Below are 27,788 nucleotides of genomic sequence, written 5' to 3'. Positions count from 1 at the left end.
GGCGTTGGGTGCGAAGGAGCCCGGTTCCCGGGGGCAGCTGGGCGGGGTCTGCTGGTCTCGGGCCTGCATTTGATGCATTTCCCACAGAAGCACGGTTTTGTCAGCTCTTCCCTGAAACTCACTTTCTGGGTGGCACGTACATCTTACAGGTTGATTCTGAGTAAAACTCCTTTTATGTCTTCATCCTCACCGAGGACATGCTGAGAGAGGAACGGAGAGAGAACCATCCATGTGGGGGAGAAAACATGGATCGGTGGCCTTTCGTACGTGCCCTTGGGCACCCCCGGGCATGTGCCCCGAATGGGGATGGAACCAGCCAGCCAGCGGCGCCGCTCTGGTGGCCAGTAGGACTGTTTTGCAGGCGATCCCACTGGCGGGTCTGGGGACGAAGCTCACTTCTGGGGCTGAGAGCAGGCTCCTGGCTACATTGGCGACCAGGAGGTTAGGTGCCCACTCACGTGTTTCCTTCCCTTTTCTTGCCGTCCTCACCGGAGGTGCTTTCCCCTTGATTTCCCAGGACGGAAGGGGGAGGGGAGAGCGAAACAGGAGTGTAAGAGACACTGGATGGGTGGCCTCCACACCGCGCCCCGACCGGATCGAACCGAGGCCTCGGCGGGCGGGCGGCCCCCTCACCACACGCGCACGGCCAGGCGCCTCTGCCTGATCGCCCGCTCCTCGCTGGCCGGGGACCGGCAGGCATGCGGTCGGCCTCCCCGTGGGACGTGTGCCTTACAGGGCCTGAGGCAGGAGGGCGAGTGTTAGGAAGCGGCTGTTGCCGGCTTTGCCGCTCGGTGGCCTGAGCCCGGGGCGGCTGGAGAACCTGAGGAAGAGCCGGTGCGGGCCCGGCCGGGGAGGGGAGGGGAGGCGGCTCTGCCCACCTTTGGAGTGACATCCTCCCCTTTAAAGCTGCTGCTGTCCCCGCGTGTGGAGGAGCACTTTCTCAGAGCGGGTGCGGATGCAGACGGACAAGCCGTCTCTGCGGGCAGCACCGAGCCGGGGGCGCGGTGACCTGGACAGGCGCTCCGTCCAGGCCTCGTCCAGGGCACTGGCTGCTCGCTCCGGGGTCTGTGTGTGGGCGCTTTTCACTGCGAAGCCCAGTCCTGGCCTGATCCTGTGACCTGGGCCCTCCTTCCTGTCCGCACGTCTTCCTCCTCTTTCCCAGCGGTCACGGCGTGGGCACCGCGTGGCCCCCCCAGCCCGACAGCGCGTACTCTGACACATCAGGTGCAGGCCTGCCTGCGGGGACGCCCGGTGACCGCTGGGGAACGCTCAGTGACGTGGAGACTTCCCCCAGCCTCGCCGTGGCTCCGGTGGAGAGCGCGATCCCCATCCGCCAGGGCTGTGGGTTCGATCCCGCTCCGGGCACATGAACGAATGTCTCACATGGTGGGACGACAAAACCAACGTTTCTCTCTCCCTTCCTCGCTCTCGCTAAAATAGTGCATTTCCCACAAAGAGACTTGATCCCATAAGATATACGTCGTCTTTCCCCGTGAGGTGCCCGGTGAGGTGACAGCAGTAACTGGCCCTGTGGTCTTCACCGTGAGCATGCGCCAGCGCCTCCGGGCAGTGCAGACGCAGTCCTGAGTTCCGGCACCTTGTGCCCCCGCCCCCCGCCCCCAGCAGGCTCCCTGGTGGTAGCGCGCGGCTGGTCCGGCGACTGCAAACCGCGGGCCCGGCCGCGGGAGCAGGTGTGGGCGCCAGGCCCGAGCTCCCGGTCAGGTGGGTCTGCGGTGCCCGGCCGGGCAGGGCGAGGAGCCCGTTCCGTCTGTCCGGGGGATCAGGCTGTGTGGCTTTCCTGGGAAAGGCCGTTGGCCAGTGAGTAGCAGACGACGGGAGGTCAGGGCTCCCGGTGCTGCGGTTGGACGTGGCCCGTTTTGTCGTTTGGAGGGAGAGCCACGCCCGTGGGCTCAGCGTGCCCTGGTCCTGGCGGACAGCGGAGGGTCACTTGGCGGGGAGGGAGGGCTTTGCTTCTGCAGCTCATTCCGCGAGGACTTCGTGCTGCCGAGGGCCCGGGTCTGCCCTCAGCCCCCACGCTCCGGACGAGTCCTGGTGCAGACAGCGCAGCCCCGCCAGGGCGCGGTCACTTCAGCTCTAAAGCGACAGTGGCTGGTGGACGGCACCTGAGGTGGGAGCAGGTAGCGACTCCACGCCTGTCTGAGCTGGTTCAGTTGTAGGCGGTTTGGGTGTTCTGTTAAGGAGTGTAAGGTGTTGAGGGGAGAAAACTATATGTGTGAATTGCTTCCTTTAAACGTAAAGTCATGAAATGTGTTACACATTTTGGTTTATGAGCAGAGAATAGCATTAGACGTATTTTGCTAATGAAAAAATAGTCTTTAATGTAAAAACACCCCTCAGCGCGGCTCCCAGGAGAACGGACCGGGACTCTGCTGCCGGGCCATCCGCCAGGGGACAGCGCGCTGTGCCCTCGCAGGTTGGGAGGGTTAGGGGTGACGACTCCATGCCCAGGGCCCAGGCCTGCTGCCCGTCTCCCCTTCTCAGAGCAGGCGGTGTGCCCTGGGCCATGTGTTCCCGGGGGCCACCCTGAGGGCACACAGGCCCCACCCCTCAAGCGCCTGAACCAGAGCCCGAGGGCAGGGCGTGGGAGCAGGCTGCTGACCCAGCGGCCTTGTGGGGAGGGGTGCAGGCAGCTTGGTCCTGGGGTCCAAAAGCTGGGAGGGGTGTGTCATGTGACGGGACTCGGCGCTCACGGAGAATTGCGGACACGAAGGACCTGCATGTAGGGCAGGACCGGTCTCGCCATGTAGCGTGTTCTTGGAGTGGACGGTGCAGGCTTCATGGCACCCACTCATGTGCACACTTGGCAGCTGGTCACGGGCAGACCAGCTGGTCCCAAAGGAGCCGCCCCAGGGGGAATGTGGTCCCCAGCGGGGCTGACTGAGGGGGTGGGGTGGGTGCAGGTCTGACATGGGGGTGCTGAGGCCTGGGGGGGCAGGCTGGTGCTCCTTAGGGACTGGGCTCCTGGCCTGTGTGCTGCGCGGGCAGCCCTGGGTGGGGAGGGGGAGCAGATGACTGGGTCATTGGAAACGTCGGTTCTGGGGCTGTAGTTGTTCCCATTGTGACTTGACTAGAAAATCGTTTGCAATTGTTTGTATTTTGTTACAAAAATAAAGCTTCACTTCCCACTGCCTGTGAGGCCCCCACCTCTCCTGACGCTGCCAGCCCTGCAGGCGCCGCCTCCTCCACACCGGCCCCACCTCACAGGGCACCGGCCGGCAGGGGATGTGATGGCATTTAAATGGGCCACCTTGTCCCAGGAAGGTGTCCAAACAGCGGTCCCGTCCCAGGGGTGGCTGTCCCCTCGCGGTGAGGGTGGCAGAGGGTGTGGCAGGTCCTTGGCTGTTTGGTGCCCCCGTTTCAGGCGCCGCCTCTGGGGACGGGAGCAGGAGCGAGGGTCACTCAGAACCTGCCTGGCCAGGAGAGTCGCAGGGACAGGCCGTAGGGCACAGCAGACGGGTGGAGACGTGGAGACAGACTCGGCTCTGCCCACATGGGAGGCCATGCCCTCTAGCTGGGCAGCCGCAGCCCCTGGGCCCTGTGTCCACCAGCAGCTGGTCAGTCGCCTGGGGGCACCCAGAGGGGCAGGACCTGTGCTAGGGGGCCTGTTCTCCCGGGAAGCAACCTCCCCCGCCCCCCCCCTCCCCCCCCCCCCCCCCCCCCCCCCCCCCCCCGCCATGGCGAGGAGCTGGGCTGTGCGGCCCTGCAGGCGTCCAGCCGGGTCCCGCCAGCACCTAGGACGGGCAGGCCCGCCACTAAGGGAGTCCTGTGCCCGGGATGGGTTCTCCTAGCAGATGGGCCGGCTTCTCACAAGTCACTGGCGGCCGACCCAGCGGGGCGGGGGCAGAGACCACACAACGTGGAACCTCCCGGACCCGCTTCGGAGAGGGCCGGCTCCCAGGGCCGAGCTGACGGGAGAGCTGGCCGGAGGCGCACCTGGGAGGCCGGCGGCTGACCCGGTCAGCAGGACTGGGTCCCGGGCGTCCCTCGCACGCCCTCGGCGCAAACGGTGTAGGAACAGGAGGAGGGGGGCAGGTGGGGGGCGAAGACCACCCTCAGCGTGCGGCAGGGGCGGCCCCCCGGAGCTTCCTCGGGGCGCTGCCGGTCGGCCACCAGCCTCATGAGCAGCTGGTTGGACCAGGCGATGCCGAGGGCTGGAGCCAGGCGCTCCCCTGGGGCCCTGAGGCAGAGACGGCCGGTCACTCACAGAGCCAGGGGGCCCCGCCCCAGCCCCGCCCCCCCGCCCACGGCCACTCACCCGGGCACCGAGTCCTGTTCCTCCACGGCCTCCGTCACCTGGGAGGTGGGGCGGGTCAGTGGCAGAGCACCCCTGGGGGCAGGAGGGCAGGGGGGCAGGGGGGCGGGGGGGGGGCCCACCTGGTTGACACAGAGCACGGGGCTCCGGAAGGTGCAGCTCAGCCGGCGCAGCGCGGCCCCCAGCGCCTGCAGAGCCGGGGCCCTGCGCGCGGCCGCCGGCCCGGCGAACTCGCAGCGGAACGGGGCCGCCACCGAGTCGATGACCACCAGGCGCGCCAGCCCCCGCGCCAGCAGCAGTGGCACCTTCCTCCGCACGCACTCCAGCAGCGCGTCCTGGAACGGGAGGGGCTGTCCCCGCCTGTCCCCCACGCCTCCCGTCCTCCTCCCCAGGTCGTCCTCCTCCCCAGGTCCTCGTGGGCATGACCCTCCCTCAGCGGCCGTGCGCCTGGTGCTGACCCCGGGCCCTGGCCCGTCCCCCGGCAGCTGGCACCATGCCGGTGCCTCAGGCCGGGGCGCCCTGAGCCTGGCGGAGGTGGAGGGGGCAGCAGGACGGGTTTGGTCTCCTCACTCAGCCCTGCCTGGGACGAGGGGACCCCGGGCCACGCCTAGGCTGCACACTGGGGCCGTGCATGGCCAGGGTGGGGCTGCCAGTGATGTGAGCCAGCCCAGCCACCCTGCAGACTGTGCTCCCAGCAGCCGGCCCGGTGGGTGAGGGCCAAGCCGGCTGGGCTCCTCAGGCTGCCCCCTGGTCACTTGGCCTGCTGGCGGGACTCAGGCCCAGCTCTGGGCAGCCAAGCCCTGCCCCTCAGACTCTTCGGAGCGCCCGGGGTCCTCGCCCTGACTTCGGCCTGGCTGTCTGCTTGTTTGCAGGGTCCCCCCGGAAAACGACAGCGGCGGCAGCGGGGTCGAGGACGCCAGTGTGAATGTGAGTCACGGGGCGGGCGGGGCCCGGGCACCCGGAGGCCTCCGGGCAGACACCGGGCAGAGGGCGTGGGCCCGGCGCTGACCGCAGCGTCTCCCGCAGTGAGCCACCGCCGAGGGCCAGGCACGCCGCCCTGTGACAGCCGGCACCTCCGCGGCTGGAGGCCCCGGAGCGAGCTGCAGCGTGGACCTCCTGACCGCACCCTGCCCGGCGGCCATAACCACCTGCCACGGCATCCCCCCTCACTGTGTGATACTGTACTTTATTGTAAATTTTCTAAAATTAAAAAGTTTATGTCTATTATGGATGTGAAGTTCTTTGTATGACAGCTCTCACAGCAGGAAGCCAGGCGGAGGGAGAGCCCCCACCTCCCGTCCCTCCCCTGCCGTCCCGCTCACCGCCGCCTCCGCCAAACCATGGCCCAGGGAAGTGCGCAGCGTGGCGGCCGCCTCCCTCAGACGGGCTGGCGCTGGCAGACACTCACCACGTCGGCCACGTGCTCGATGAAGATGTGGTCGCCGAAGCGCATCTCCTCCAGCTCGTGGCCCGGAGCGTCCGTCCGCAGACGCCGCTGCTGCGCCATGAGCTGCTGCAGGCGCCGGTCGGGGAACGCGTCCTCGGTGCACACGTACACGGCCCCTGTGGAGCGCGGCGCCGTGAGCCACAGGCACGTGTGCGGCCCCACCCAGGGACTTGCTGCTGGCCCGGGCCTCTGGGCCCGTGTGGGGCAGGGCTGGCCACTCTTCCTGGAGGCATCGCACAGCCACAGGGAGAAAGACAGACCGCAGGAGCCAGCCCTGTCCCAGCCACGACGGGCAGTGGCCACACACACACACACACACACACACACACACCCCGCTCTGGGGCGGCACTCACCGGCCTCCAGGCCTCCCAGCCGCCGCGGGAGCTGCACGGCCAGGCAGAGCTGTAGCGCCAGCTGGGTCTTCCCCACCGAGCTGCGGCCGGCCAGCTCGGTGATGCCGCCCAGGGGCAGGCCGCCGCGGAGCAGCCCGTCCAGCACCGGGCAGCCCAGGCTCAGGCGCTGGTGCTGCTCGGGGAAGCGCCCCTTCTGCTGCTGCAGGTCCAGTGCTGGGGGGAGCGCCGTGTCAGGAGGGCAGAGGCCGGAGGGCCAGGGGTGCAGCCAGGAGGCCCTCCCGGCAGCGTGTCCTGCTCCGGCACCCTCCGCCTCGCCCCTCCCGTCTGGCCCCAGCACTGCCCCTGCCTGCGGTCTCTTCTCACCGAGTCCCTGCCCGTGGCCCAGCCTGGAGCTGGCACAGACGGGAGGAGGCCCGGGGCCTGGCAGAGCACGCCTGCCGCCCACCTGTGCAGAGGCTGCCTCCCCGCAGGTGCCAGCTGACCGTCCTGAGCAGGTGCTGCGCGTCGGGGCCTGAGAGGCCGGCCAGCCGCTGCAGGTCTGGTCCGGAAAAGTGCAGCACCTCCTTCACGGATGCCAGTTTGGCTGGAATTAAACAAAGTAAGCCACAGGTCAAGATCAGACGATACTAAGAGAGCAGGGACTCGGGAGCACTGTTTCAACTCTGGGGGCTCCAGGGGCAGGGGCCGGACCATCTGCTCCCCCGAGGTGGCAGCCCTGGGCAGAGTGAGGACACAGGACAAGGAGGGAGGGGTCTGGAGCAACCCTCTCAGCTGCAGCAGCGAAGCCAGGTGGGTGAGGGTGCAGGGCCTCTCCCACGTCCTTCCTGCCAGCCAGCAGGGGCTGGTGCTGGGCACCCAGGAAGCAGGTGGGCAGCTGGGCGCCCTATGGGCACCTGCAGGGGCCTGGCAGACTGGGAGAAGGTGGGAGACTTGGAGGAATGCAGGGCATGGGAAAGGAGGCAAGGACCAACTACCATCGTGGGGGAATGAGACGGTCACCCCACCCCAGTCCCTCACACCCCCGAGTGGGCGCGGCCAGTGTGGTCCATAGGGGCTGTGGGCGCCACGGGCACAGGCACAGCCTGGCGTTCAGAACCCGGGGTACGGACAGGGCTCCATGGCGAGTGGCTACAGTCACTGCTGACCACCTGCATGTGCTACGTGGGTGAAAATGAACTTAAAAAAGTGCTTTCAGCCACACACCCCAGCGTCCTCGCAGGACCCAGAGCAGCCGCGGGGCGGGGCCGTGGGAGCAGGGGGCGCGGGAGGCCTTACAGAAAGTACAGTGTCTGCGTGTGCGTACGCTGCGCACCAGCGCCAGGAAGTCTACCTCTCTTCACTGCAGCGACGATTCTGGGGTTCAGGTCCAGCTGGTCCCAGTCCATTTCTTCAGGGCGGGGACCGCAGAGACAGTTTCCGGGGACACAGGTTCTGGGCGCCAGCGTCAGCCTGATGGCCCAGCGGCCCCTGAGCAGGGCAGGGCTAAGGCAACACCTGTCGGAGCCGCCATCTGGTAACAGAAACCTTGGCACGGAAGAAACCCCCAATTCCTGTCACCACAGCACCCCGCTATCCAGTCCCCGGCTCCCTTCAGCCGGCCCCGCCCTCCCTCCCCGGGGGAGGACAACCTGCAGACCCTGGGCTCATGCACAGAAAGAGTCTTTTGTATCCTCTGTTTTAATTTCCCTCCAATGCGTTTCCCTGGGGAATCTGGAAAGAGCGGGAAAGCGTTAGGCATCTTGCAGGGTGCTGGGGGAGGGTGGGTGTTGGAGCGTGGCCACCGGTCTGTCGCTCCGGGCTCGTTCTCAGCCCTTGCCGCGAAGGTCTGCACTCACACCGGCAGCAGCACCGCTGCCCTCTCCCTGCGCCCAGGGGAAACGGACCCACAGTGGTCCCGCAACCCCGAGGGCCACACAGCCAGCCCGGGACAGCTCCAGACGGCATGCCTTCAGCCCTTGACCGGTATTAGCCTCCTGTTCCTCCAGCGGACACTGCTCCCTCTGCCCACTCTGAACCCCAGGCACTCAGAGGCCCACCTGCTCAGGGCCTGCCCACCCTCTGGACTGGGCATCTTTCCTACCCGCCAGCGAGGACCTGCGGGGTCCGCGGAGGCCACCCCTCCTCCCACGCTTGGACCCTGGGTCTCCTCCCTCCCCTGGGAACCCCCTCTCTTTTCAGCCCCAAAGCCGTGAGCACTCCCCACCCCCAGGGACCCCCTGACCCGGGCGTCCGCGTGGCCCTCCCGATGGCCCCACCTCCCCACCGCGCACCTGTTCTCCCCACCGCACACCCCTTCTCCGTGGTGTCCACCCACCACCCTGGACCCCACTCTGTCTCTACCTCGAACACACCCCAACTTCACGCGGTCCGGGCTCACCTCTCCCCCCACGAGCCCCGGGCTGCTGCCATCGCCCCAACCGGGGCTGGGCTGCGCCGCCTCCTCCAGACCCTGCGTGTGGCAGCCCCAGCATCAGCCTTCTCCCCGCGCACCGGGCCCAGGCCGCCTCCCACCGCGGGACTGTGCCCCGACTGCGCCTCCGCCGCCGCCAGGCCCGCACCCCCAGCGCCCGGCCCGCACCCCCTGCACCCGGCCCGCAGGACAGCAGCTCCCACCTCGCGCGCGCGCTCCACCATTAGCGTCGTCCCGCCCCTCGCGGCCTCCTCTTCCAATGAGCGCCAGGCGCCCCGCGCGGGATACGCCAATCAGAGAGGAAGCAGCGTTACGTCACAGGATAACCGACCAATCCAAAGTCTCAATCGCCCCGAGAGGGGCGGAGCGTGCCTGGGCTGGCCCTCTCTGCCGATTGGTGACTGACCTCAGGGTGGCAGGGGCGGTGCCCTTGCGCAGATTGGAGAGCCCAGCGATGGGGCGGAACCCGAGCTCCGATTGGCCCGAGCTCCAGGCCGAGCGTGCCGATTGGGCGCGGGCGCTGTCAGCGGCACGGACAGGGCGGGGCTTTGGTCGGGGCGAACGAGGGCAGTGTGAGGGCGGTGGGCTCGCGCGGCGGCGTCATGTCCTCCGAGGTGGCCGCCCGCTGCGACGCCAAGAAGTTGGTGCGCTCGCCCAGCGGCCTGCGCATGGTGCCCGAGCACCGCGCCTTCGGCAGCCCGTTCGACCTGGAGGAGCCGCAGTGGGTCCCCGACAAGGAGGTAGGTCTCGGCCGCCCGCCCGCCCGCCTCCCGTCGGCGCCCTGGACTTGGGTCCGCCTCCAGGACCCCCTCCGTACCCCGAAAACCCGCGTCCGCCTCCAGGGCCCCCTCCGTACCCCGAGAACCCGCGTCCGCCTCCAGGGCCCCCTCGGTACCCCGAGAACCCGCGTCCGCCTCCAGGGCCCCCTCTGTACCCCGAGAACCCGCGTCCGCCTCCAGGGCCCCCTCCGTACCCCGAAAACCCGCGTCCGCCTCCAGGGCCCCCTCCGTACCCCCAGAACCCCGGTCCGCGCCCTGGAACCCGGTCTGCGCCCAGGATCCCCGTCCCCACCCCCCAGGCGCGCCCGGACCCGCCCCGCCCGAGGCCCTCCCCGGCCCGGCCGGCTCTCGGCTCCCCGCGCCCCGCGCCCCGCGCCCCTCCGGCCCCCGCGCGGCCGCCCCGCACCTGCTCTGGCCCCTGGGTGGTCCCAGGCTCCCGGACCCCTGGGTGCTGCCAGTTCCCGCTCTCGGGGCGCCCGGAGTCCCCATCCCGCCCGCCCGAGTCTGTGTGTCCCTTGCACGGGGCTCCCCTCCAGCCCAGGCCCCCTCTCCGGGGAGCCCCCTCTCCCCCTGGCGGGCTCTGGGCGTCTGAGTGCCCGCCTGTGGGCGACACCCAGCCCCTCCCTCCCGGAGGAGTGAAGTCGGGGTTTCAAAGCAGCCGGGTGAGGGGGGCAGCGGGGGGCAGGGTGGGCCCGAGCCCTGGTGTAGGTGCTGGGGGCACCCCTCAGAGCTGAGGCCCGCAGGACGGGGAGTGCTGGGCCGGTGGTGGGGAGGCGGCCGCTGAGCGCCGGCTGCCCTGTCTCCTTGCCCTGTTGCGCCCTTTCTTGTCGGCGTTCTGCCGGCGGTGGGTGCTCTGAGCGGCGGGTGCCCTGAGCGGCGGGCGGGGTGCCCTGAGCGGCGGGTGCTCTGAGCGGCGGGTGCCCTGAGCGGCGGGCGGGGTGCCCTGAGCGGCGGGTGCTCTGAGCGGCGGGCGGGGTGCCCTGAGCGGCGGGTGCCCTGAGCGGCGGGTGCTCTGAGCGGCGGGTGCCCTGAGCGGCGGGTGCCCTGAGCGGCGGGTGTTCTGAGCGGCGGGTGCCCTGAGCGGCGGGTGCTCTGAGCGGCGGGTGCCCTGAGCGGCGGGCGGGGTGCCCTGAGCGGCGGGTGCCCTGAGCGGCGGGTGCTCTGAGCGGCGGGTGCCCTGAGCGGCGGGTGCTCTGAGCGGCGGGTGTTCTGAGCGGCGGGTGCCCTGAGCGGCGGGTGCTCTGAGCGGCGGGTGTTCTGAGCGGCGGGTGCCCTGAGCGGCGGGTGCCCTGAGCGGCGGGTGCCCTGAGCGGCGGGTGCCCTGAGCGGCGGGTGCTCTGAGCGGCGGGTGCCCTGAGCGGCGGGTGTTCTGAGCGGCGGGTGCCCTGAGCGGCGGGTGTTCTGAGCGGCGGGTGCCCTGAGCGGCGGGTGCCCTGAGCGGCGGGTGTTCTGAGCGGCGGGTGTTCTGAGCGGCGGGTGCCCTGAGCGGCGGGTGCCCTGAGCGGCGGGTGCTCTGAGCGGCGGGTGCCCTGAGCGGCGGGTGTTCTGAGCGGCGGGTGCCCTGAGCGGCGGGCGGGGTGCCCTGAGCGGCGGGTGCCCTGAGTGGCGGGTGCCCTGAGCGGCGGGTGCCCTGAGCGGCGGGTGCTCTGAGCGGCGGGTGCCCTGAGCGGCGGGCGCCCTGAGCGGCGGGTGTTCTGAGCGGCGGGTGCCCTGAGCGGCGGGTGCCCTGAGCGGCGGGTGCCCTGAGCGGCGGGTGCTCTGAGTGGCGGGTGCCCTGAGCGGCGGGTGTTCTGAGCGGCGGGCGGGGTGCTCTGAGCGGCGGGTGCTCTGAGCGGCGGGTGCCCTGAGCGGCGGGTGCCCCTTCCCTCCCGAGCCCTCCAGCCCCGCAGGGAAAGGCCGTCAGAGGGAGAGGCGGCGGTCACGGGGATCCGCCGGGGACGGCAGGAACTGGGAGGCAGTGGCCGGGAGGAGGCCAGCGCGTCCCCTCCGAGGCGGGGGGCGGGGCCACACCCTTAGGAACTGCCGGCGTCACTGCCATCCCCTGTGCCATCCCCTGTGCCATCCCCGGGCGTCTCCCCGCTCTGGACCCCTTTCTCTCACTGCCCCGTGGAGCCGGTGCTGCTGGGCCGAGGGGCCGTGGCCGGGCGCCCCTGGTTTCCCCGGAGGCAGGTCCCCAGCTCACGGCGGGTCCCCGCTCCCAGCCCCTGGCCGTGCTCTGGCTGCCCCGCCCTGCAGGCCTGCAGGCAGAATTCAGCCGGGGGGGGGGGGGGGGTGCCTGGAGGCCTGCCCGGCGGCCAGGGAGCCTGCTCAGCCCGCAGGCTCTTGCGAAATTCCGAGCGAGTTGGGCGAAGACTCTGTTCTGTGGGCGCCCCTCCCCCCGCTTCCTTCCCACGCTGGCCGGAGGGCGGGCCCTGGGAAAGGAGGTGTCCTCCCGGCCGGGCAGTGCCAGCTGTCACGCTGGGCACTCGCCGGCAGGGCTGGGGCTCCCCCTCATGGAGGCCGCGTGGGAGAGGCTCCTGGGGTGGTTTGCGGGGTGGTAGGTAGCCGGAGGCAGGAGGGGCTGTGACCCGGGCCCGTGGGGGCCTTTCTGGGCTTTTCCTGCCTGTGGCCCGCTTCCCGAGTGGGCCCGGGCCTCACGGGGGGGCGGGACAGGGGGAGCTGTGTGGCGCCCGGGGGGTCAGCCCCTGACGGCTGTGGGGCCCGCAGCCTGGTGCCCGGAGGAGCTGAGCAGCTGGATCTGACATTGCAGTGCGGGGGGAGAGGGGGGTCGCAGTGGGCCCTAAGCTTGAGCACTCCGTCCCCCCAGGTAGCAGTTCTGGGCACTGCCTGCCGTGCTGCTCCCTCCCTTCCTCTCGGATCTCCACCTGTTGCTTCATTTCCTTCTCTCGTTCTCTTTTCGAATTAAATGTCTCTGTTGATAATTTCACGTTTCTCTCTTACACGGTCAACGGGAAATCACCTGGCTTAAGGTCTGTCGGTTTTCTGAATAACCTCATTGGTTATTTAGCGGGTAAAATACTTCTGTATCACTTTGGTGTTTTGCTCGTTTGTTACTCCTCACCCTCTGTATTTTTTCCATTGATCCTTTTTCAGAGAGAGTGGGGGGAGGGGGAGAGAGAAACAGCAGAGTGAGAGAAGCACATTGATTGGTTGCCTCCCCCGCCCTGCCCAGGGCCAGGGATGGAGCCTGCCATGAAGCTGCATGCCCTTGACCAGACTCGAACTCGGGACCCTTCAGTCCACGGGCCAACATTCTAACCACTGAGCCAAACCAGCTAGGGATTCGCTTTGGTTTTTAAGGGAGCAGCTTGTAAGTTCAGAGGTTGGTCTTTGGACTTGCCCAGACACGTGCCCTGCAGTGACCGGCGGGAGGACACAGGCTCGCCCGGAGCTGTCACACTGGTGGGACCCGCTCCCGCCTGCGCCTCTCCCGTCCGCCAGCCTCCTGGTTACAGCCGTGGGCTCTCCCCGTGGGTGGGCCCGTGCTGGGGGTGTCGTCCCGGGAGGGAGCCGCCAGCCCACGCGGAGGCTGTGGGGACGCTGTGTGGGAGCCGGGAGGGCCAGGCCGTGTCCGCGCCCAGGAAGTAGCCCAGAGGAAGGAGGGCCGCAGGGTGACTCAGTGGCTGCAGCATCGTCCTGGACACCAGACAGGTTGCGGGGTCAGTCCCTGGTCAAGGCGCATACACGAGGCAACCGACCGACGTTTCACTCTTTCTCCCTTCCTCTCCCAAACCGACAGGACAGGGCCTCGGGTGGGGTTTTAAAAGCAGAGGAAACGGGATGGTCACGGGTCTCGCCCGCCGCCGCCCGCTCCCGGAGACCTGCCTCTCTGCCTCCCGGACGCTGAGAGCCCGGCAGGCCCTCGGAGTGGCTGACAGCTGCCCTCTCTCCTAGTGCCCGCGGTGCATGCAGTGTGACGCCAAGTTTGACTTTCTCACCAGAAAGGTGAGCTGAGGCCCCGGGCGGGAGGGGCGTCCGGACATCCGCTCTCCCCGGGGCGCCCTGCTCTGAGCAGTGGGGCGCAGGCAGCGGTGGGTGTCCCGCCGTGGCAGCAGGGCCGTGGGCCCGGGTGGGGCCCTGTGGTCCCGCTGACCGCCCGCCGCCCCCACGCCCCCAGCACCACTGCCGCCGCTGCGGGAAGTGCTTCTGCGACAAGTGCTGCGGCCAGAAGGTGGCGCTGCCGCGCATGTGCTTCGTGGACCCCGTGCGCCAGTGTGCGGCCTGCGCGCTCGTGTCCCGCAGGGAGGCCGAGTTCTTCGACAAGCAGCTCCGCGTGCTGCTCAGCGGTAGGTGGCCGCGCCTGGTGGTCCTGGTGGTGCCAGCAGAGGGCGGTGCCAGCGGAGGGGGCGGTGCCAGCGGAGGGGCGGAGCCTGAGGAGGGGCGGTGCCTGAGGAGGGGCGGTGCCTGAGGAGGGGCGGTGCCTGGAGAAGGGCGGTGCCTGGGGTGAGGGGGCGGTGCCTAAGGAGGGGCAGTGCCTGGGGTGAGGGGGCAGTGCCTGGAGAAGGGCGGTGCCTGGGGTGAGGGGCGGTGCCAGTGGAGGGGGCGGTGCCAGCGGAGGGGGCGGTGCCTGAGGAGGGGCGGAGCCTGAGGAGGGGCGGAGCCTGAGGAGGGGCAGTGCCTGGGGTGAGGGGGCGGTGCCAGTGGAGGGGCGGTGCCTGGAGAAGGGCGGTGCCTGGGGTGAGGGGCGGTGCCAGCGGAGGGGCGGAGCCTGAGGAGGGGCGGTGCCTGGAGAAGGGCGGTGCCTGAGGAGGGGCGGTGCCTGAGGAGGGGCGGTGCCTGGAGAGGGGCGGTGCCTGGGTTGAGGGGTGGTGCCTGGAGAAGGGTGGTGCCTGAGGAGGGGCGGTGCCTGGGGTGAGGGGGCGGTGCCTAAGGAGGGGCGGAGCCTGAGGAGGGGCGGTGCCTGAGGAGGGGCGGTGCCTGGAGAAGGGCGGTGCCTGATGAGGGGCGGTGCCTGGAGGGGGGCGGTGCCTGAGGAGGGGCAGTGCCTGGGGTGAGGGGGTGGTGCCTGAGGAGGGGCGGTGCCTGGATAAGGGCGGTGCCTGAGGAGGGGCGGTGCCTGGAGTGAGGGGCGGTGCCTGAGGGGGCGGTGCCTGAGGGGGCGGTGCCTGCAGCTGTCCCCAGGAACGCTGCCTAGGGTAGGAGCCAGCTCTTCCACAGATGCAGACAGGCCTGAACCACTGTCTCCCTGTGTGGGGTTTGGGCCTCTAGCTCAGCGTTTTTCAACCGCTGTTCCGCGGCACACTAGTGTGCCGCGAGATGTTGCCTGGTGTGCCGTAGGTGCAGACAAGACAAGAATTTTATAATTTTTCACTATTTTGTTTACTTAATATTTCATAATAAAGTAATTATAAAATATTTTCTTTGTGTTTATTTGATTCCTATTCAAGAGAATTACTTTATATATAGTCAATATAGGCACAGAGTTAAATTTTTTAACATTTTCTAATGGTGGTGTGCCTCGTGATTTTTTTCATGAAACAAGTGTGCCTTTGCCCAAAAATGGTTGAAAAACACTGCTCTAGCTGGTATGCTATCCGGTGGGGCCCAGGCCCGAGCAGCTCGGTTCTTACTCGGGTGCTAGGACCGGGTCCCCAGACCACAGGGCCAGCAGCATGCGGGACCTTGGCCTGGGCATTTTGGGAGGTGGTGAGGCAGGAGGACTGAGGGTCTGCCGCCCGTACCCCTCCACCTCCTCCTGCCTGGTCCTTGCCCTGGCCAGCTCTCCTGCAGGCCTGCGTGGGCCCTGCGGCCTGGCCTGGTGGCTCCTGCGGGGGGTGGAGGTCTGGGCCGGGGCTGGGCCTGCCTGTGAAGGGCGTGGTGGCTGGTGCTTCCATGGCCAGTGGAGCTAACAAGCACCAGTGCTGTCCTGCCTGGCGCGGGCTCTGGCAGCGCCCGCTGTCTGGCTCCTCTCCTCCCTCCGTGGCCACAGCGGGCGCACTGTGCCCTCCAGGGGCTCCTGCGGCCTCCAGCTCTCTTGCCCCAAAGGGCGGGTCGTCTCCGTGGAGCCTGAGGCAGGGTGGAGGGCGGGCTGACAGGGTGACACTGCCTGGTTCTTACGCTTGTTTTTGTGCCTCAAGGAGCCACCTTCCTCGTAAGTTTTGGAAACTCCGAGAACTCAGAAACGATGGTTTGTCGTCTCTCCGGCAACCAGAGGTAAGAGGCAGAGCCCGCGGGCGCCGACAGCTGCCCAGAGCCTTGGTGACGGGACGCCCTCCGTTTGACAGATACCTGCTGCTGGACGGGGCCAGCCACCACGAGATCCAAGTCACACACATCGCCGCGGTGCAGGTCCTCACGGAGGGCTTCCCCGCTGGAGGTGATGCGCCTGCCCCTCACGGGACGGAGGCGGGACACAGCAGGGGCTCCCTGTGGGCAGGTCGGGGTCCTGTGGTCTGGTCCCTGTGGGCAGGTCAGAGCTCTCCTGTGGTCGGGCTCCCTGTGGTCGGGCTCCCTGTGGTCGGGGTCCGTGTGGTCGGGGTCCCTGTGGTCGGGCTCCCTGTGGTCGGGCTCCCTGTGGTCGGGGTCCCTGTGGTCGGGCTCCCTGTGGTCGGGGTCCCTGTGGTCTGGTCCCTGTGGTCGGGGTCCCTGTGGTCGGGCTCCCTGTGGTCGGGGTCCCTGTGGTCGGGGTCCCTGTGGGCAGGTCAGAGCTCTCCTGTGGTCGGGGTCCCTGTGGTCGGGGTCCCTGTGGTCGGGCTCCCTGTGGTCGGGGTCCCTGTGGTCGGGCTCCCTGTGGTCGGGGTCCCTGTGGTCGGGGTCCCTGTGGGCAGGTCAGAGCTCTCCTGTGGTCGGGCTCCCTGTGGTCGGGCTCCCTGTGGTCGGGGTCCCTGTGGTCGGGGTCCGTGTGGTCGGGGTCCCTGTGGTCGGGCTCCCTGTGGTCGGGGTCCGTGTGGTCGGGGTCCCTGTGGTCGGGGTCCGTGTGGTCGGAGTCCGTGTGGTCGGGGTCCGTGTGGTCGGGGTCCCTGGGGGCAGGTCGGGGCTCTTCTGTGGCTCCAGGAACTCTCCAGGCGAAGGGGGGACGGGGCGCAGCGAGTGCAGGAGGAAGGGGCACCTGCGCGGGTTGCCCAGAAGCCCCCTGTAGCGCCCGGCCACGGGTGCAGGCACGTGGGGCTGGCCGCCCCGGATCCCAGGGGCTGGAGCGTGTCGGCGAGGGCCAGGCCTCCGCTTCCCTCCGCGAGCTCCCCAGGTCCGGCCTGCTCAGCCCGGCGGACCTTCCCGCTGAGTCCTGGGCCCGGGCTGTCTCTCCGCGGAGCCGCCCACTTACTCCGTCTTGCTTTCTGTTTCTATGGCTCTGGCTGCTCTCCTCTCCCGCCTGCCTACCTTCCTGCCTAGACAAAGACACGCACACTTACACCAGCCTCCTGGGGAGCCTGCCCGCCTCCGAAGGTCAGCCTCGCGCTCCCAGCATGCCGTGGGCCCGGCCCACCTCTGCTTCTGCCAGGGTGGGGGGTCACACGAGGGCCTCTGAGAAACGCTCATTCACTTTCCTGGTCACTTTGAAAGAGGGTTGGGTCAGAGATGTGGGCATCTAAGCACCAATGAGACTGTCCCGGGAAAGACGTGGGTTTGCGGTTTTCCTAACCCAAGGGGGTGTGTCACCCCCCTTTCCGACCTCTCCTTGGAACTGCTGTTCCTGAGCAGCTGGGGTGCAGGGTGTCGGAGTGGGGCGAGGGTGGTGCTGCCAGCACCTTTCTGCCCGTCACAGCAGTGCACTGTGCTCCTCCAAGGGCCCTCTGCGGCCTCTGGGCTTGCCTGACCCGACGAGGCAGCCGGGCAGTGTCACCACCTAGTCCCTGGCTGGCTTGGCAGTGGGCACTCTGATCTGCTCCGGGGCCAAGGGCAGGATCTGGAGAAGCTGGGTCAGGTCAGCCCAGGGGCCCTCTCCCCCGCCTCCTTGGAGCCTGAGACCAGGGAAGTCAAGGCCGCCCCTAGTAGTAACTATTCAGCTTTGCCAGCCGGAGGAGACGGGCCCACGGCCATGGCTGTGCCAGTGAAACTCCTTAGAGGCAGGAGGTGGGCGGAGCCCAGACTGACCGGAGCGCAGGAGTGACCTCGGGACAGGTCATAGGTGGTCTTCGGGCCTCTCAACCGGGGCTCCTCCTGCCGGCCTGGTGCAGAGAGGGGCTGGAGGCAGGGGCGGCCTCCTGCAGCCGCCAGGGAGTGCAGGTGACTCCTGAGGACCTGCTGTCCACATGGCCATCCTCACTGTTGGGTACAGAAGGGCCCCTGATCCTGAGTGGCCGGTTCGGAGAGGTTTTGACAGGAGTGGTCCAGGGAGCAGCTGGCCTCACAGAAATGGCACCATCTCAGCGCCCACCCCCCACATGGCCTCATGGCGGGAGCTCAGTATCTGGGTAGAGGTGTCCCTGGGCTGGTGACCGGGTGCTGGTGCCTCCCTGGTGCTAAGCCCTGTGCAGCCCCCTCGGCTGTGACCCTGGTCCTCAGGGAGGGCAGCACTGACCGCATGGCCTCTGCCCTGGTGCAGGAGGTGTGACTGAGCAAGGCCCAGCCACCTCTTAGACCTGCACCAGGGCAGGAGGCACCCTGGCCACACCTGGTCTCCGTCTGCCGCCTCCCCCCCCAGGGGGCGCCGCTCGCGCCACAGGCATGTCCCTGCAGTTCTCGACACCAGGGGCGGAAAGCGTGGTCCAGCTGAAGCTGACTGCAGGGGAGGATGCACATGGCAGCAGGAAGCAGGCGATGGCATGGCTGGCAGCCATGCACAAGGTACGGGGCTGAGGTGGTTGGCACTGGGAGACTGGCTCCTACTGAGAGGGCCCAGCTTCCCCAGGGCAGGACTGCCCCCACCCAGCTCCAACCAGCCCGGCCCGGCCCCGTCACATTGCTGTTTCTGGTTGCCATGCAGGCCGCCAAACTCCTCTACGAATCTCGGGACCAGTAACTGCACAGGCCAGCGGTCCGCGTGGACATGGAGCCGGCTCGCTGCCTCGCCCTGATCCCACGCGTGGTGGGAAGGCAACGCGAGACTGGAGGACAGACGTGTCCCCTTACCCAGTGCGATTCGCCCGCGTTTATTAACATGCCGGCTTCCGGCTTCCGGCCGTTTTCCTGTTGAAGCCTCAGTGGGTGGAGGCCCAGCTACACTACCGCTAACTGTCTGTAGCATAATCTTTGCCACGTGTTTGAGTCCAGGTTTACTAGGAGGTTCTGGACCCTCCTCTTCGTGAATTCTCACGGCGCCCGGCCCTGCAGCGGCCCCAGTGCCTGCGGGGGTCACTGACACTAACGCGGCTCTCAAGCCTCTGACACTTCACTGCGGGGAGGAGCGGCTGTGCTGTACTTTTCACTCCCCGTCTCACTTTATTAGAACAATTGTACATCCGTTTGTATGTAAAGCTTGATTAAACCTATTTTAACAATACGGCCTGGCCTGGCCTCACTGTGGGGCCCGCCGGGCGTCCTGCGGCGGCTCCGCTCACTCAGACAGACTCGCAGCCGCGGGGAGCAGTTTATTGTGCACATCACGCGGCATCAGGGGCCGGTGCCCGGCAGAGGCTGCCCGGGTCTTCACCCCATCAGTGCCGTGCACGCTCAGTGCTTACAGGGGACCATACAGCATGGGTCTATACACACGTCTATACATAGTGATACACGGACTCGTACGTGGAAATAAAGCCTGGGGCCTGGGACCGAAGGAGACACCGCGCGCCTCCAGTGCCATCTGTAGTGAACGCTCACTTTTGGGGTAAAGGTTCGCGCAGCTGCCTCCAGTGGTGGGTCTCCTCTGGGGACGTCTGGACCTGCCAAGGTCACGGCACCACGCCTGGCCCAACGGGGAGGCCCACCCTCATGCCCACAGCTGTCCCTCCCGACAACCCTGCCACCCAGTGACCGACCTCAGGTCTCGGCCTGCACTGCACTTGGGGTCCCACCCAGCCCCAATGTTTCCGGTTCCCGTGAATGAATGGAAAGCCGAGGGCTGAGGGGGTAAGAACCACACCTGGGCAGCAAGAGGCAGCGGGCAGAGGAGGGGGGCTCCTGGCCACTCCCTTGGTCTGTGGTCCCTGCCGGGGCCTGAAGCCGCGCCCCATGGGCGGGGACAGGAAGTGGAGCCCCCGCAGGCTCCTCTGTCATGAAGGAAGATCCTCGTGCTGAGGGGCCCAGCAGAGACGGCAGGGCTCGGGGAGCACGCACAGCAGCGGGCGTGTGAAGGACATGGAGCATGAGGGCGGCCTTGGGGCCACCGTCCGGGGTTCACTCTAGGGCTTCCACTGGCCACAGGCGTAGGAAGCCGGGCATTTATTGGGGTGACAGTCACTGGAAAGCTCAGTCCTCTGGAGGCGGCGGCCTCCGGAGCCTGCAGTTCACATTGTGGGTTCTGCTGCGTGAGCACCGAGACTTCAGCCTCCGCGGCAGGGACGGCAGGGCCCTCAGTGCTCCTCGGCGGCTCAGGCCAGCGTTCGCTGCCGGGGCTTGATCCGAGGACACAGCTGGAAAGACGGGCATCCGGTCAGCTTCTGTCAGCCACCCGCAAGGCCCTGCCCGACAGCCTGAGCGCCAGCACCCAGCCCCGCTCCACCCGGCACGAGACCCTGCGACCTGCAGGCTGCTCCCCTCCTCCCCACCTTCCCAGTGAGCTAGATTCTGGGCTGCAGAGCTCTGATTGGGGTGAGACGGGGTGCCGCACGAGTGGCTGGGCTGGGGCTGGGCCTCCCACAGGGCGGAGGGCTGAGCGCGGGGAGGGCAGCGCCTGCCCGGGCCCCAGCTGCCTCTGGCACGAGCTCGGTGCGGCTGCGCACTCACCCCCAGCAGGTTTCTGGGCACGTAGCCCTCCCGGTCCCCCAGGCGGGCCCACCACCACTCGGTCTCGTGCTCATCCTTGCGCCTCAGGATGGTGATGGCGTCGCCTTCGCGGAAGGACAGCTCGTCGCTGTTCTGGGCCTCGTAGCCCCACAGCGCGTACACCACGCCCTTGTTCATCACGCCCAGCTTCTCCTGCACCCCTGCAGCAAGACGGCACCCGGTCAGCGAGAGCCCCACTGCGGGACCAGACCGACCACTGCTGCTCTCGGGCGGCCCAGCGAGGCCGAGGTGAGGCTGCGGCCGGAAGCCAGGCCCAGCTGCTGCCCGCGGCTGTGGCCCAGCAGGTAGGCACTGCCCTGGAGGTTCTGAGTCCAGAGGCATTTCTTAGGGTGAAACGTACACCTCACATCCAGCACACATTCCAAAGTCGGGGACCACAGAGGTGGGGTGACTGCTCTCACATGTGGCAGAGAGGGGCCACGCCCAGGAGAGCCTAGCAGGTTGGTGACCCGAGTGCCTCCCTCCTGCCCATGTCACTGTCCACCACGGCCTCCCAGGCTGGCGACCCCCTCGGCCCCGGGAGCTGTGCTTGGCCCCCTGCACAGCACCACATGGACTTTAGGCACGTCTCAGGAGGGAGCGGAGGGATGGGGCTTCGTCTGCTGAGCTAAGCGGCCGCCCCTGGAGTCAGGGCCCGGTCTGCCGGCCCAGCGCAGCCCCCTGCAGCTCGGGAGGACCCGCGTACCATACAGAAACTGGGAGCACTGGATGTAGCCCTCCTCCATCTCCTCGCACTTGTCTGCTGCAGTTTCAATGTCGCTGATGGTTGAGGCAAAAATGGCGGCGCCACTCTCCACCAGCTGTTTGCAGAGGTGCACGCTGTTGCAGGAGGCAGCGCAGTGCAGCGGCGTCCTGCAGGGCGGGAGGGGAAGGCGTGTGTGACCCCTGGAGTGGCAGGGCCAGGGGCTGCGGAGCCTCAGTGCCCGCATGTTCCTACTAACCACCTGTCCCCGCCTCACTCTCCTGAAGGGGGCGGGCTGAGGAAGCCTGAGACCGTGGCAGACAGCTGCCTGAAGCTGACAGACACCCGGGAGGCCGGGCCTCCATAGCAGCGCGGGGCCCTGCAGCCACGACCCGGACACTAAACGCAGAGTCCTGACTGCTGAACGCGTGCCGGGGCTCCCGTGTCAATGACCAGGTGGACAGACTGCACCACAGCCCCGCGCGTGTGGCTCGGCTGGTTGGGCTTCATCCTGTGCAGAGAGGTCGTGGGTTCGACTTCCAGTAAGGGGCATGCAGGAGGCAGCTGATCAATGTTTCTCTCACTGATGTTTCTCTCTCTCCTCCCTCTCTAACAAAATCAGTGAACCCATGTAAGAAAAGGGAAGCACCGCTGTGCCTTTTACAGTACCCTCCAGAAAGCAAAGCTGGGGTGTGCTGAGCAGCCCAGGACGAAGGTGGGCCCCTGTCCCCTCACCCACACTCCCTGTGCTCCAGGCCCTCGCCGCCCTGCCCCCGGGGCTCACCAGCCGTCGCTGTCGGCGGCATTCACGTTGACGCCAAAGTCCAGCAGGAACCGCACGATGTGGTGGTGGCCGGCGCAGACGGCGTTGTGCAGCGGGGTGATTCCTTCGTCGTTGGGCTTGCTGGGGTCTTCCACCTGGGACACAGGGTGGGTGAGCCCGGCCTGCGCGCGCATGGGGGGCGCCCGGGCAGGGGCTCTGCTCGCTCACCTCGTAGATGATCCTCTGCACCAGGTCGAACTCTCCCTCCAGCGACGCGTCCAGGAGCAGCGCCAGGGGGTTGAAGCGGACACGCAGCCCGCGGCCCGTGCGCTCGGAGTTGGGCTTCTTCAGGTTGGTCCGTTTGCTCTGTGAAGAGGAAGCAGGCTTGGATTTAACGGGGACCCCCCACGAGCCAGGGGGTGACACCCAGCTTCACTGCTCCTTCCTCCCAGTGGTGAGGGCCTCCCAGCCGCTCTGCTCCCTCAGCACCATCTTCTCGGGCCTCCCAGCTGGGCCTCCAGTACCCCTGGGCCGACTCCCTATGGGCAGGGACCCCTCTGCCATGCCCCCGCGCCCAGCACAGTGCTGGGCCCTCCCAGCACGAGGCCCTGTGGAGGCCGGCACCCACCGTAGAGGCTGCGAGCAGGGGTGCGACGGGGGTGTGTGACGGGGACACTTGCTCGTCCCCTGGAGAGGGGGCCTCGGCCCCGGGGCTCGGGACCTGCTCGGGGGACAGGGCCGTGGCCACGTTGTTGTTGTTGTCCTCGGCGGGCGCCCCGGCCGGGGGGGTCTGGAGACGGAGGAGCCCCTCGGGCTCAGGGGAGGGGAGCGCGTTGTCGTTGGCGTCCGAGGCGGGGGCGGGCTCGGCGGGCAGCGGTGCCGTGGGCTGCGGGCTGGCCTCCCCCAGGTTCCCGTTGGCGTTGGTGTTCCCATTGTCCACGTCGGCCAGGGTGCCCGTGAGGTCCTGCGAGGGGCCAGGCTGGTAGAAGGGGGCGCCCTCCATGCCGCCGGCCAGGGTGTTGAAGCGCTGGTAGAGCAGCTTCTGGATGTTGGGCCCCCCGGGGCCCTCGGGCTCCGTGATGGAGCTGCGCTTCTTGAGCGGCCGCGGCGCGTTGGCCAGCTTCCTGCGCAGCGCCTCCAGGTCCGCGTCGCTCTGGTAGCGCAGCGGCGAGTGCACGATGGGCGTGAGCTTGGTGGGGCTGAGCGGCCGCGGCAGGCTCTCCATGGCGCCCGTGGCCTCCCCGGGCGGGGCCGGGCTGTCCTGCTCGGCCTCCTTCTCGGCGCTTTCTGCGGGGGGCGCGGGCTGCGAGGTGCTGGCGGCCGGCGGCCCGTGAAGGAACGGCAGCGGTGACGGGGACGTGGAGCCCGACGGCAGGACGGGCTTGCCGTACACTGAGGAGACAGGACAGGGACCCTCAGCCCCTCTGGTCACACCGAGGCCGGCCGGCTGTTGAACCCTCACTTTTAAATACATTTATTTTTTTAATCCTCACCAGAAAACATGTTTCTTATTGATTTTAGAGAGAAAGGAAGGGAGATGGAGAGAAAATGGTCGATGTGAGAGAAACCCTGATTGGCTGTGTCCTACATGCCCCCCGACCGAGGTCTGAACTACAACCCGGGCACACACCCCGACCCGGAATCAAACCACACCCTCAGTGCCGAGCCGCACCGGCCACGGCGGTGAGCCGCAATCTAAACCCCGTGTGTGCCCCGTGTGTGCCGACACTTTGGCCACGTGGAGAATCTAACTTCCGCGTTTGCCTTTGGGGCTCCGGGATGGGGCTTTCCCAAACGAACATTTAAATGGCCACGGACCGGGCTCCCCACCACGGAGCTGTGCCTCGGACTGGGCGCGGCAGGAAGCACCCTGGGCCTGACGGGAAGGTCGCCTGGAGCTCTAGGAAGGGTCTCGGCCGCTCCAAGCCCCTGGTCAGTGCAGTCTCTCCTCAGAGGTCGCTGGGCACGGGAAAAGGCATCCAGGAGCCCCTCCACTACGAGTCTGGAAGCTTGCACTCACGCCCAAGAACGTCTAAGGAAGCCCAGCCCAGACTCACTGGCAGGACCCTGACATGCAGGTCAGAACCCACTGACCATGGGGGGTGCGGCACCAAGCCCCGTTCTCCGACCTGTTCCCCCCAACACCTTGCCCCAGGGCCACAACCCCTCACCCAATCAGCTGTTCTCCCCTGCGGCTCTGGGGGGAACACACCCCAAGCAACAGACACCCTCACCCCTGCTGATGCCCCAGGGCCGGGCTCGGCAATGGCAGGAGGTGGAGATGAGAGCTGGGCAGAGCCCACACCGGCTCCTGGGAGAGCTGCTCAGGGTACTAGGAAGCAGGAGAGGGAAGACACTGCGCAATCGCTCCCAGGGGTGGGCGCTCGACAGGAAGTCAGCTGTGACCATCCACCTCACGCGAACCGAAGGCGTGTGAGAGGTAAGGCTGATTTACCCGAGGTAGCGTGTGGCCCGAACGTGAGGCTACGGGTTGGCGTGTTCCCCGGGAAAGCCCCGGAGGACACACCCACATACCTGCTTTGACGGACTTATTGGAGGCGCCGTGCGCTGCGGGCTGGTAGTTCTTGGGGGGCGTGGCTTGCTGGAGGTACACGGAGTATATGGAACTTGAATTCACCGTCTGGGGTCCTTTCCTGGGGGACTGGGGCCTGGACCCTTTATCTGCCAGGAAGGGCCTGATGGCCACAGTCAGTGGGAGCTCGGGCTTGCCGTCTCCAGCGGGAAACGCAGGCGGCCCTGCGGGTGGGTACGTGGGGCTCGGAGGCACAGAAATCCGCTGCTGGATCTGCTGGGAGGAGCCTGGCGGCTGGGTGCTGCCCGCGGAGGGCAGAGGGCCGGGCTTCTGCCGAGCGGCCAGGCCTGCGCTGGGCCTGGGCAAGCTGCCCTCCTTCCTCCTCTCCAGGGAGTCTGTGGGCCCTGGGCCCGTGGGCGCAGGACTCGGGTGTGTGCCGCAGCTCGGCGGCAGCTGCTTGCCGCCACCAGGGATGGGGGGTGGCATTTTACCCCTCTCGATGCCCTAAATTTAAACGTGAAGAAAACACAGTCACCTCTGGGAGGTTAAGCAGATTCCCACCCACAGTCACAGGAGAAGACCAGGGGGGACTTGCAATCCCTCACGTCGGCTGTGGCCGGCACAGGGCCCGGGGATCGGGCACGGTGGGCGGTCACCTGCCTGTGACAGGACCGCCCTGACTAAAGCCTGATGTGGCCCCCTGCCCGGTGCGTAGGGCCGTGGACTCCTTCAGGCGGGGTGTCGTCTGGACACAAGTGAGAATAATTTGCCTCATGACAGCCTGTACCCTCGCAGATGAGGGCCGAACGTGACAGGGTCCGGAGCTCATTGTGTCCCTGGAATGTTGACAAGGGGCCTACCAGCTTCTCCGGGGCTCCCAGCGCGGACAAGGGCGCAGGCTGACTGGAGACGGGCCCCTGCCTGAGCGGCCCTTCCACGCTCGGGTCCTTCCAGTCCGCACTGGCCATCTGCGCTGCCTTCACTGCGGAGCTCATGTTTTGTTTCAGTGTTGGCCAGTTCCCGTCATTGGCTTGAAGAGAACACAGAGTTTAAGTCAGGCTTGTCTTTGGATGGATGAGTCAGCACAGAGCAGCCCCATCAGAGGAGAACATCGTTCTGATGGAGGGCCCCGCCAGGGCTGACCCTCCCCGTACACCAGCTCGCAAGGGCACGGCAGGACCAGGGCAGCCTCTGCAGACTAGGTCCCGCCAGCGCTGTGTGGCTCAGCGTGCAGGCTCCAGCCATGACCCTGCCAGGGGACAGAGGTCTGCAGAGACATTCTCAGCCCTCATTTAAGCACAGCTCACACCTGTACATCAATATTAATGAACAAAGTGAGCACGATCCTTACTGTTCAAACACTCCTTACAGACCATCCACACCCAACCACCACCAAGAACTCTCCTTTGACTCCGTAACAGGTTTGATCTGCACTGCTCAGTATTAAAAGAAAAACTCAACTCCGACCTGCTAGAAATTTCTGCCATCTAAAACGGGCGGGGGCCTTTCCTCTGCCGAAGGCACCTGGGTATTTATAACATCCTTCGTGTCCACACTATCAGCTTAAAAAGGAGCTGCTCCATTTGGTCCACATTGAATTAACTCACCCCTGATGCCGTGGCAGGGCCAGGCCAAACCATTTGTGGGCGGTGCACAGCCCGCAGGCCGGACGTTCCCCACCCTGCTCTACAGTGAGTCCTGACACGGACCCGGTGCGGTCCACCGATTGGAGAGCCAGGCTGCGCCCCACAGCAGCGGTAAGGCCAGTCAGCCCGCATTTTCAGAAAAGCACCGAGAAGCCGCGTTCACAGAGTGTCTTCCGGACAGGAAGGGCACCGCTCCCTCCCTTGGTGGCCAGGCTCTAGCCCACCAGCTCTTGTCTCCCAGCAGGCACAGCTGACACGCCGACACCCAGCCTCAGCCACGGGGACGGGAGGAGATCCCGGGAACGGTCTGGGTCCTCGTCCCTCCAGCCGGCGCAGCGGGCGGACATGAAGAGGAGTGGAGGGAACTCACTCTTCCGGATGGCTGGCTCGCACGTGCTCTGGGCATGACCAGAGGCCCCGGCGTGTGCAGGACGGACAGAGCCTCTGAGCCGGGCTGGGCCCTGACCCGGCAGCACACGGCTTGTCCCAGAGCAAGCCGTGCCAGCCTTGCACCCACGGCGACAGAGCTGTTACCGCACTGCTGACATCACCCAGCTCCAGGCAGCAGGTTCCACTCGGCTCAGCCTAGCTGCAGGGCCCTGCTGAGCAGTCCAAGGCCAAAGGTCACCTCGCTCTGTGTGGCTGTCCGCCTGTTCCAGGCTGGAATGCTTTTCCTTCTTCCCAGGGGAGGCCAGGCGCACCCCCGGGGAGGCCCCCGGTGAAAGCCGGGCTGACAGGAAAGAGTCCAGAGCAGACTCTCGGGCCGAGCTCCACGTCCTGCGCCCTCCCTCATGGTCACCAGGAATGTGGCCAACCAGCAGCGGCTTCTAAAGGCCCACGGCAACCAGAGGCTCCATGGAAACCGGGCACCGAAAAGTGAGGGGGGGATGAAGAAAGGAATTTCCTTTCTTGAGGATGAGGCAGGAGGTACAGGAGGAAGATCACTTGCTCTTATTATCAAGGGAAATCATCTCCCAGTGTGAAGGGGGACCTTGTACTGAAGATAAAGCTAACGCCTCACCTGACCTCAGGAACTCATCTGCATTTGGTAAAAGAACACGGAAACACCACGTGTGCAGCCTCACTCAGCCCTTCCCGAGCAGGTCCCGGTGCGGGGCAGCCCCTGGCCCCGGCTGGAGGGAGGGGCAGACTATGTCCACATGTACATCTCTCTCCAGTCTCGAAGGGACACCAGCCTTTCTCAGTTTGGAAAACAGCATGAGGGACGGAGCGCCCTCGGCCTGCCCGCCGCCATACGGTTTGTCAGGGTCTGCAGCTGGTCGTGGGAGCCGCAGTCAGGCCCGACGTCCAGGTCAGACACTGTCCACCAGCGGGTCACTCTGGCTCTACCACGGCCGTCCCAGGGCCACGAACCAGAGCAGCCACAGCACGGTTAGCGTCCCCACCGAAGAGGTTTCTTCCCCAGATCCCCAGCTGGGCTTTCTCCCCGTGAGGGTGACGCAGGGGCCTGGGCGGCCACCTCACAGAACAGCAGTGAGGAACACGCGGGGCCCTCTGAGGACGCTGCTCCAAGGCTCCTCTTCCCCCCGGACCCCCAGAAGGGGGCCGCCCACTTACCAGGTTTGGGCCTTCCGTGGGCAGCTCCTGCAGCGACAGTGAGAGACTGGGGCTTCACAGGGTCCCCCGGGGCTGAGCAGCTGCTGGCGCTGGGGACCTGGATGTAGGGCCCCACGGCAGCCACCCTGCCAGGCGTGCTCAGGGGTGACTGTGGCGATGACGCGCCATTCACTCGGCTCAGCTGCTCCGGGAAGAAAGGAGAGTCAGCCTCCTCCCGGGGAGGCTCACTCACCAGCCTGCACTAAGGCAGCCCCACTGCCTGAGGGAGAGCGTCCAGGAAGGAGACGTCAGGGAGGGCCTTGACCCCCGGCCTGGGAGTGGCCCTCCCCGGTGACCTCAGAGCTGGGCGCTGTGACGCACCAGGACTGCTTCCAGGCACCTCCCCCCGGATGTGCCCCCTCCCCAGGAGCAGTGGTCAGAGCCTGGGCTCCAAGCAGAGCTGGCTTCCCATCCTGCTCTGCCACATACTTCCTGTGCTGCCTTGGGCAAGTGACGCAACCTCT

The 27,788-nt window shown here is 67.1% G+C and overlaps 4 protein-coding genes across 17 annotated transcripts in view; 2 read left to right on the top strand and 2 right to left on the bottom strand.

Moving 5' to 3' along the window:
* The window catches only part of KLC1 (kinesin light chain 1), a 35,994-nt gene extending 30,456 nt beyond the window's left edge, over positions 1 to 5,538 (top strand). For 5 of the 6 annotated variants that reach the window (XM_036432451.2, XM_045579656.1, XM_036432454.2 and 2 more), the window contains 2 exons: positions 5,146 to 5,200; positions 5,300 to 5,416. In XM_036432451.2, coding sequence (XP_036288344.1) covers positions 5,146 to 5,200; positions 5,300 to 5,302 — 58 coding nt within the window. In that variant the 3' untranslated portion in view covers positions 5,303 to 5,416. Of the gene's footprint in view, positions 1 to 5,145; positions 5,201 to 5,299 lie in introns of all 6 variants that reach the window. The other variant, XM_045579655.1, reaches the window with a different exon arrangement.
* Positions 180 to 9,029, bottom strand: XRCC3 (X-ray repair cross complementing 3). 5 transcript variants are annotated; one of them, XM_045579657.1, is made up of 10 exons: positions 8,451 to 8,658; positions 7,702 to 7,783; positions 7,404 to 7,597; positions 6,519 to 6,656; positions 6,074 to 6,286; positions 5,682 to 5,836; positions 4,396 to 4,608; positions 4,277 to 4,314; positions 3,955 to 4,198; positions 180 to 3,391 (listed from the first exon to the last, which is right to left on the bottom strand). In XM_045579657.1, exons 1-9 carry the CDS (start codon positions 8,542 to 8,544, stop codon positions 3,979 to 3,981), a joined length of 1,347 nt encoding a protein of 448 aa, XP_045435613.1. In that variant the 5' UTR covers positions 8,545 to 8,658; the 3' UTR covers positions 180 to 3,391; positions 3,955 to 3,978. The 5 variants fall into 5 exon arrangements, with proteins under 5 accessions (XP_045435613.1, XP_045435616.1, XP_045435614.1 ...); XM_045579660.1 differs by lacking the exons at positions 180 to 3,391; positions 8,451 to 8,658 and adding an exon at positions 8,687 to 9,029 and having other exon boundaries at positions 3,743 to 4,198; positions 7,710 to 7,783; XM_045579658.1 differs by lacking the exon at positions 180 to 3,391 and having other exon boundaries at positions 3,743 to 4,198; positions 7,404 to 7,567; positions 8,451 to 8,657.
* Positions 9,029 to 18,641, top strand: ZFYVE21 (zinc finger FYVE-type containing 21). 3 transcript variants are annotated; one of them, XM_036432431.2, is made up of 8 exons: positions 9,029 to 9,223; positions 13,157 to 13,207; positions 13,380 to 13,548; positions 15,340 to 15,415; positions 15,487 to 15,578; positions 16,592 to 16,645; positions 17,844 to 17,986; positions 18,126 to 18,641. In XM_036432431.2, exons 1-8 carry the CDS (start codon positions 9,086 to 9,088, stop codon positions 18,159 to 18,161), a joined length of 759 nt encoding a protein of 252 aa, XP_036288324.1. In that variant the 5' UTR covers positions 9,029 to 9,085; the 3' UTR covers positions 18,162 to 18,641. The 3 variants fall into 3 exon arrangements, with proteins under 3 accessions (XP_036288324.1, XP_036288325.1, XP_045435617.1); XM_036432432.2 differs by lacking the exon at positions 16,592 to 16,645; XM_045579661.1 differs by lacking the exon at positions 16,592 to 16,645 and having other exon boundaries at positions 15,487 to 15,638.
* Positions 18,642 to 19,497: 856 nt separating this feature from the next.
* The window catches only part of PPP1R13B (protein phosphatase 1 regulatory subunit 13B), a 73,246-nt gene continuing 64,955 nt past the window's right edge, over positions 19,498 to 27,788 (bottom strand). For 2 of the 3 annotated variants that reach the window (XM_036432429.2, XM_036432428.2), the window contains 9 exons: positions 27,286 to 27,466; positions 24,922 to 25,091; positions 24,064 to 24,565; positions 22,157 to 22,920; positions 21,757 to 21,894; positions 21,550 to 21,683; positions 20,769 to 20,935; positions 20,024 to 20,223; positions 19,498 to 19,710 (listed from right to left, as the gene is read on the bottom strand). In XM_036432429.2, coding sequence (XP_036288322.1) covers positions 19,669 to 19,710; positions 20,024 to 20,223; positions 20,769 to 20,935; positions 21,550 to 21,683; positions 21,757 to 21,894; positions 22,157 to 22,920; positions 24,064 to 24,565; positions 24,922 to 25,091; positions 27,286 to 27,466 — 2,298 coding nt within the window. In that variant the 3' untranslated portion in view covers positions 19,498 to 19,668. The remainder of the gene's footprint in view (positions 19,711 to 20,023; positions 20,224 to 20,768; positions 20,936 to 21,549; positions 21,684 to 21,756; positions 21,895 to 22,156; positions 22,921 to 24,063; positions 24,566 to 24,921; positions 25,092 to 27,285; positions 27,467 to 27,788) is intronic. The other variant, XM_036432430.2, reaches the window with a different exon arrangement.

This window comes from Pipistrellus kuhlii, unplaced genomic scaffold (genome assembly GCF_014108245.1).
Source record: "Pipistrellus kuhlii isolate mPipKuh1 unplaced genomic scaffold, mPipKuh1.p scaffold_m20_p_110, whole genome shotgun sequence".
NCBI classification, from domain to species: Eukaryota; Metazoa; Chordata; class Mammalia; order Chiroptera; family Vespertilionidae; genus Pipistrellus; species Pipistrellus kuhlii.
This window is presented reverse-complemented; position numbering and strand designations above follow the sequence as displayed.

Coding starts and splice junctions, on each gene's coding strand:
- ZFYVE21 (XM_045579661.1), top strand. CDS start 9,086: ATGTCCTCCGAGGTGGCCGCCCGCTGCGACGCCAAGAAGTTGGTGCGC. Junction 9,224..13,156: donor AGTGGGTCCCCGACAAGGAG/GTAGGTCTCGGC, acceptor CCTCTCTCCTAG/TGCCCGCGGTGCATGCAGTG. Junction 17,987..18,125: donor GGCTGGCAGCCATGCACAAG/GTACGGGGCTGA, acceptor GTTGCCATGCAG/GCCGCCAAACTCCTCTACGA.
- XRCC3 (XM_045579657.1), bottom strand. CDS start 8,544: ATGCTGGGGCTGCCACACGCAGGGTCTGGAGGAGGCGGCGCAGCCCAG. Junction 7,784..8,450: donor CGGGGCTCGTGGGGGGAGAG/GTGAGCCCGGAC, acceptor CGCTCTTTCCAG/ATTCCCCAGGGAAACGCATT. Junction 6,287..6,518: donor GGGAGGCAGCCTCTGCACAG/GTGGGCGGCAGG, acceptor CGCTCCCCCCAG/CACTGGACCTGCAGCAGCAG.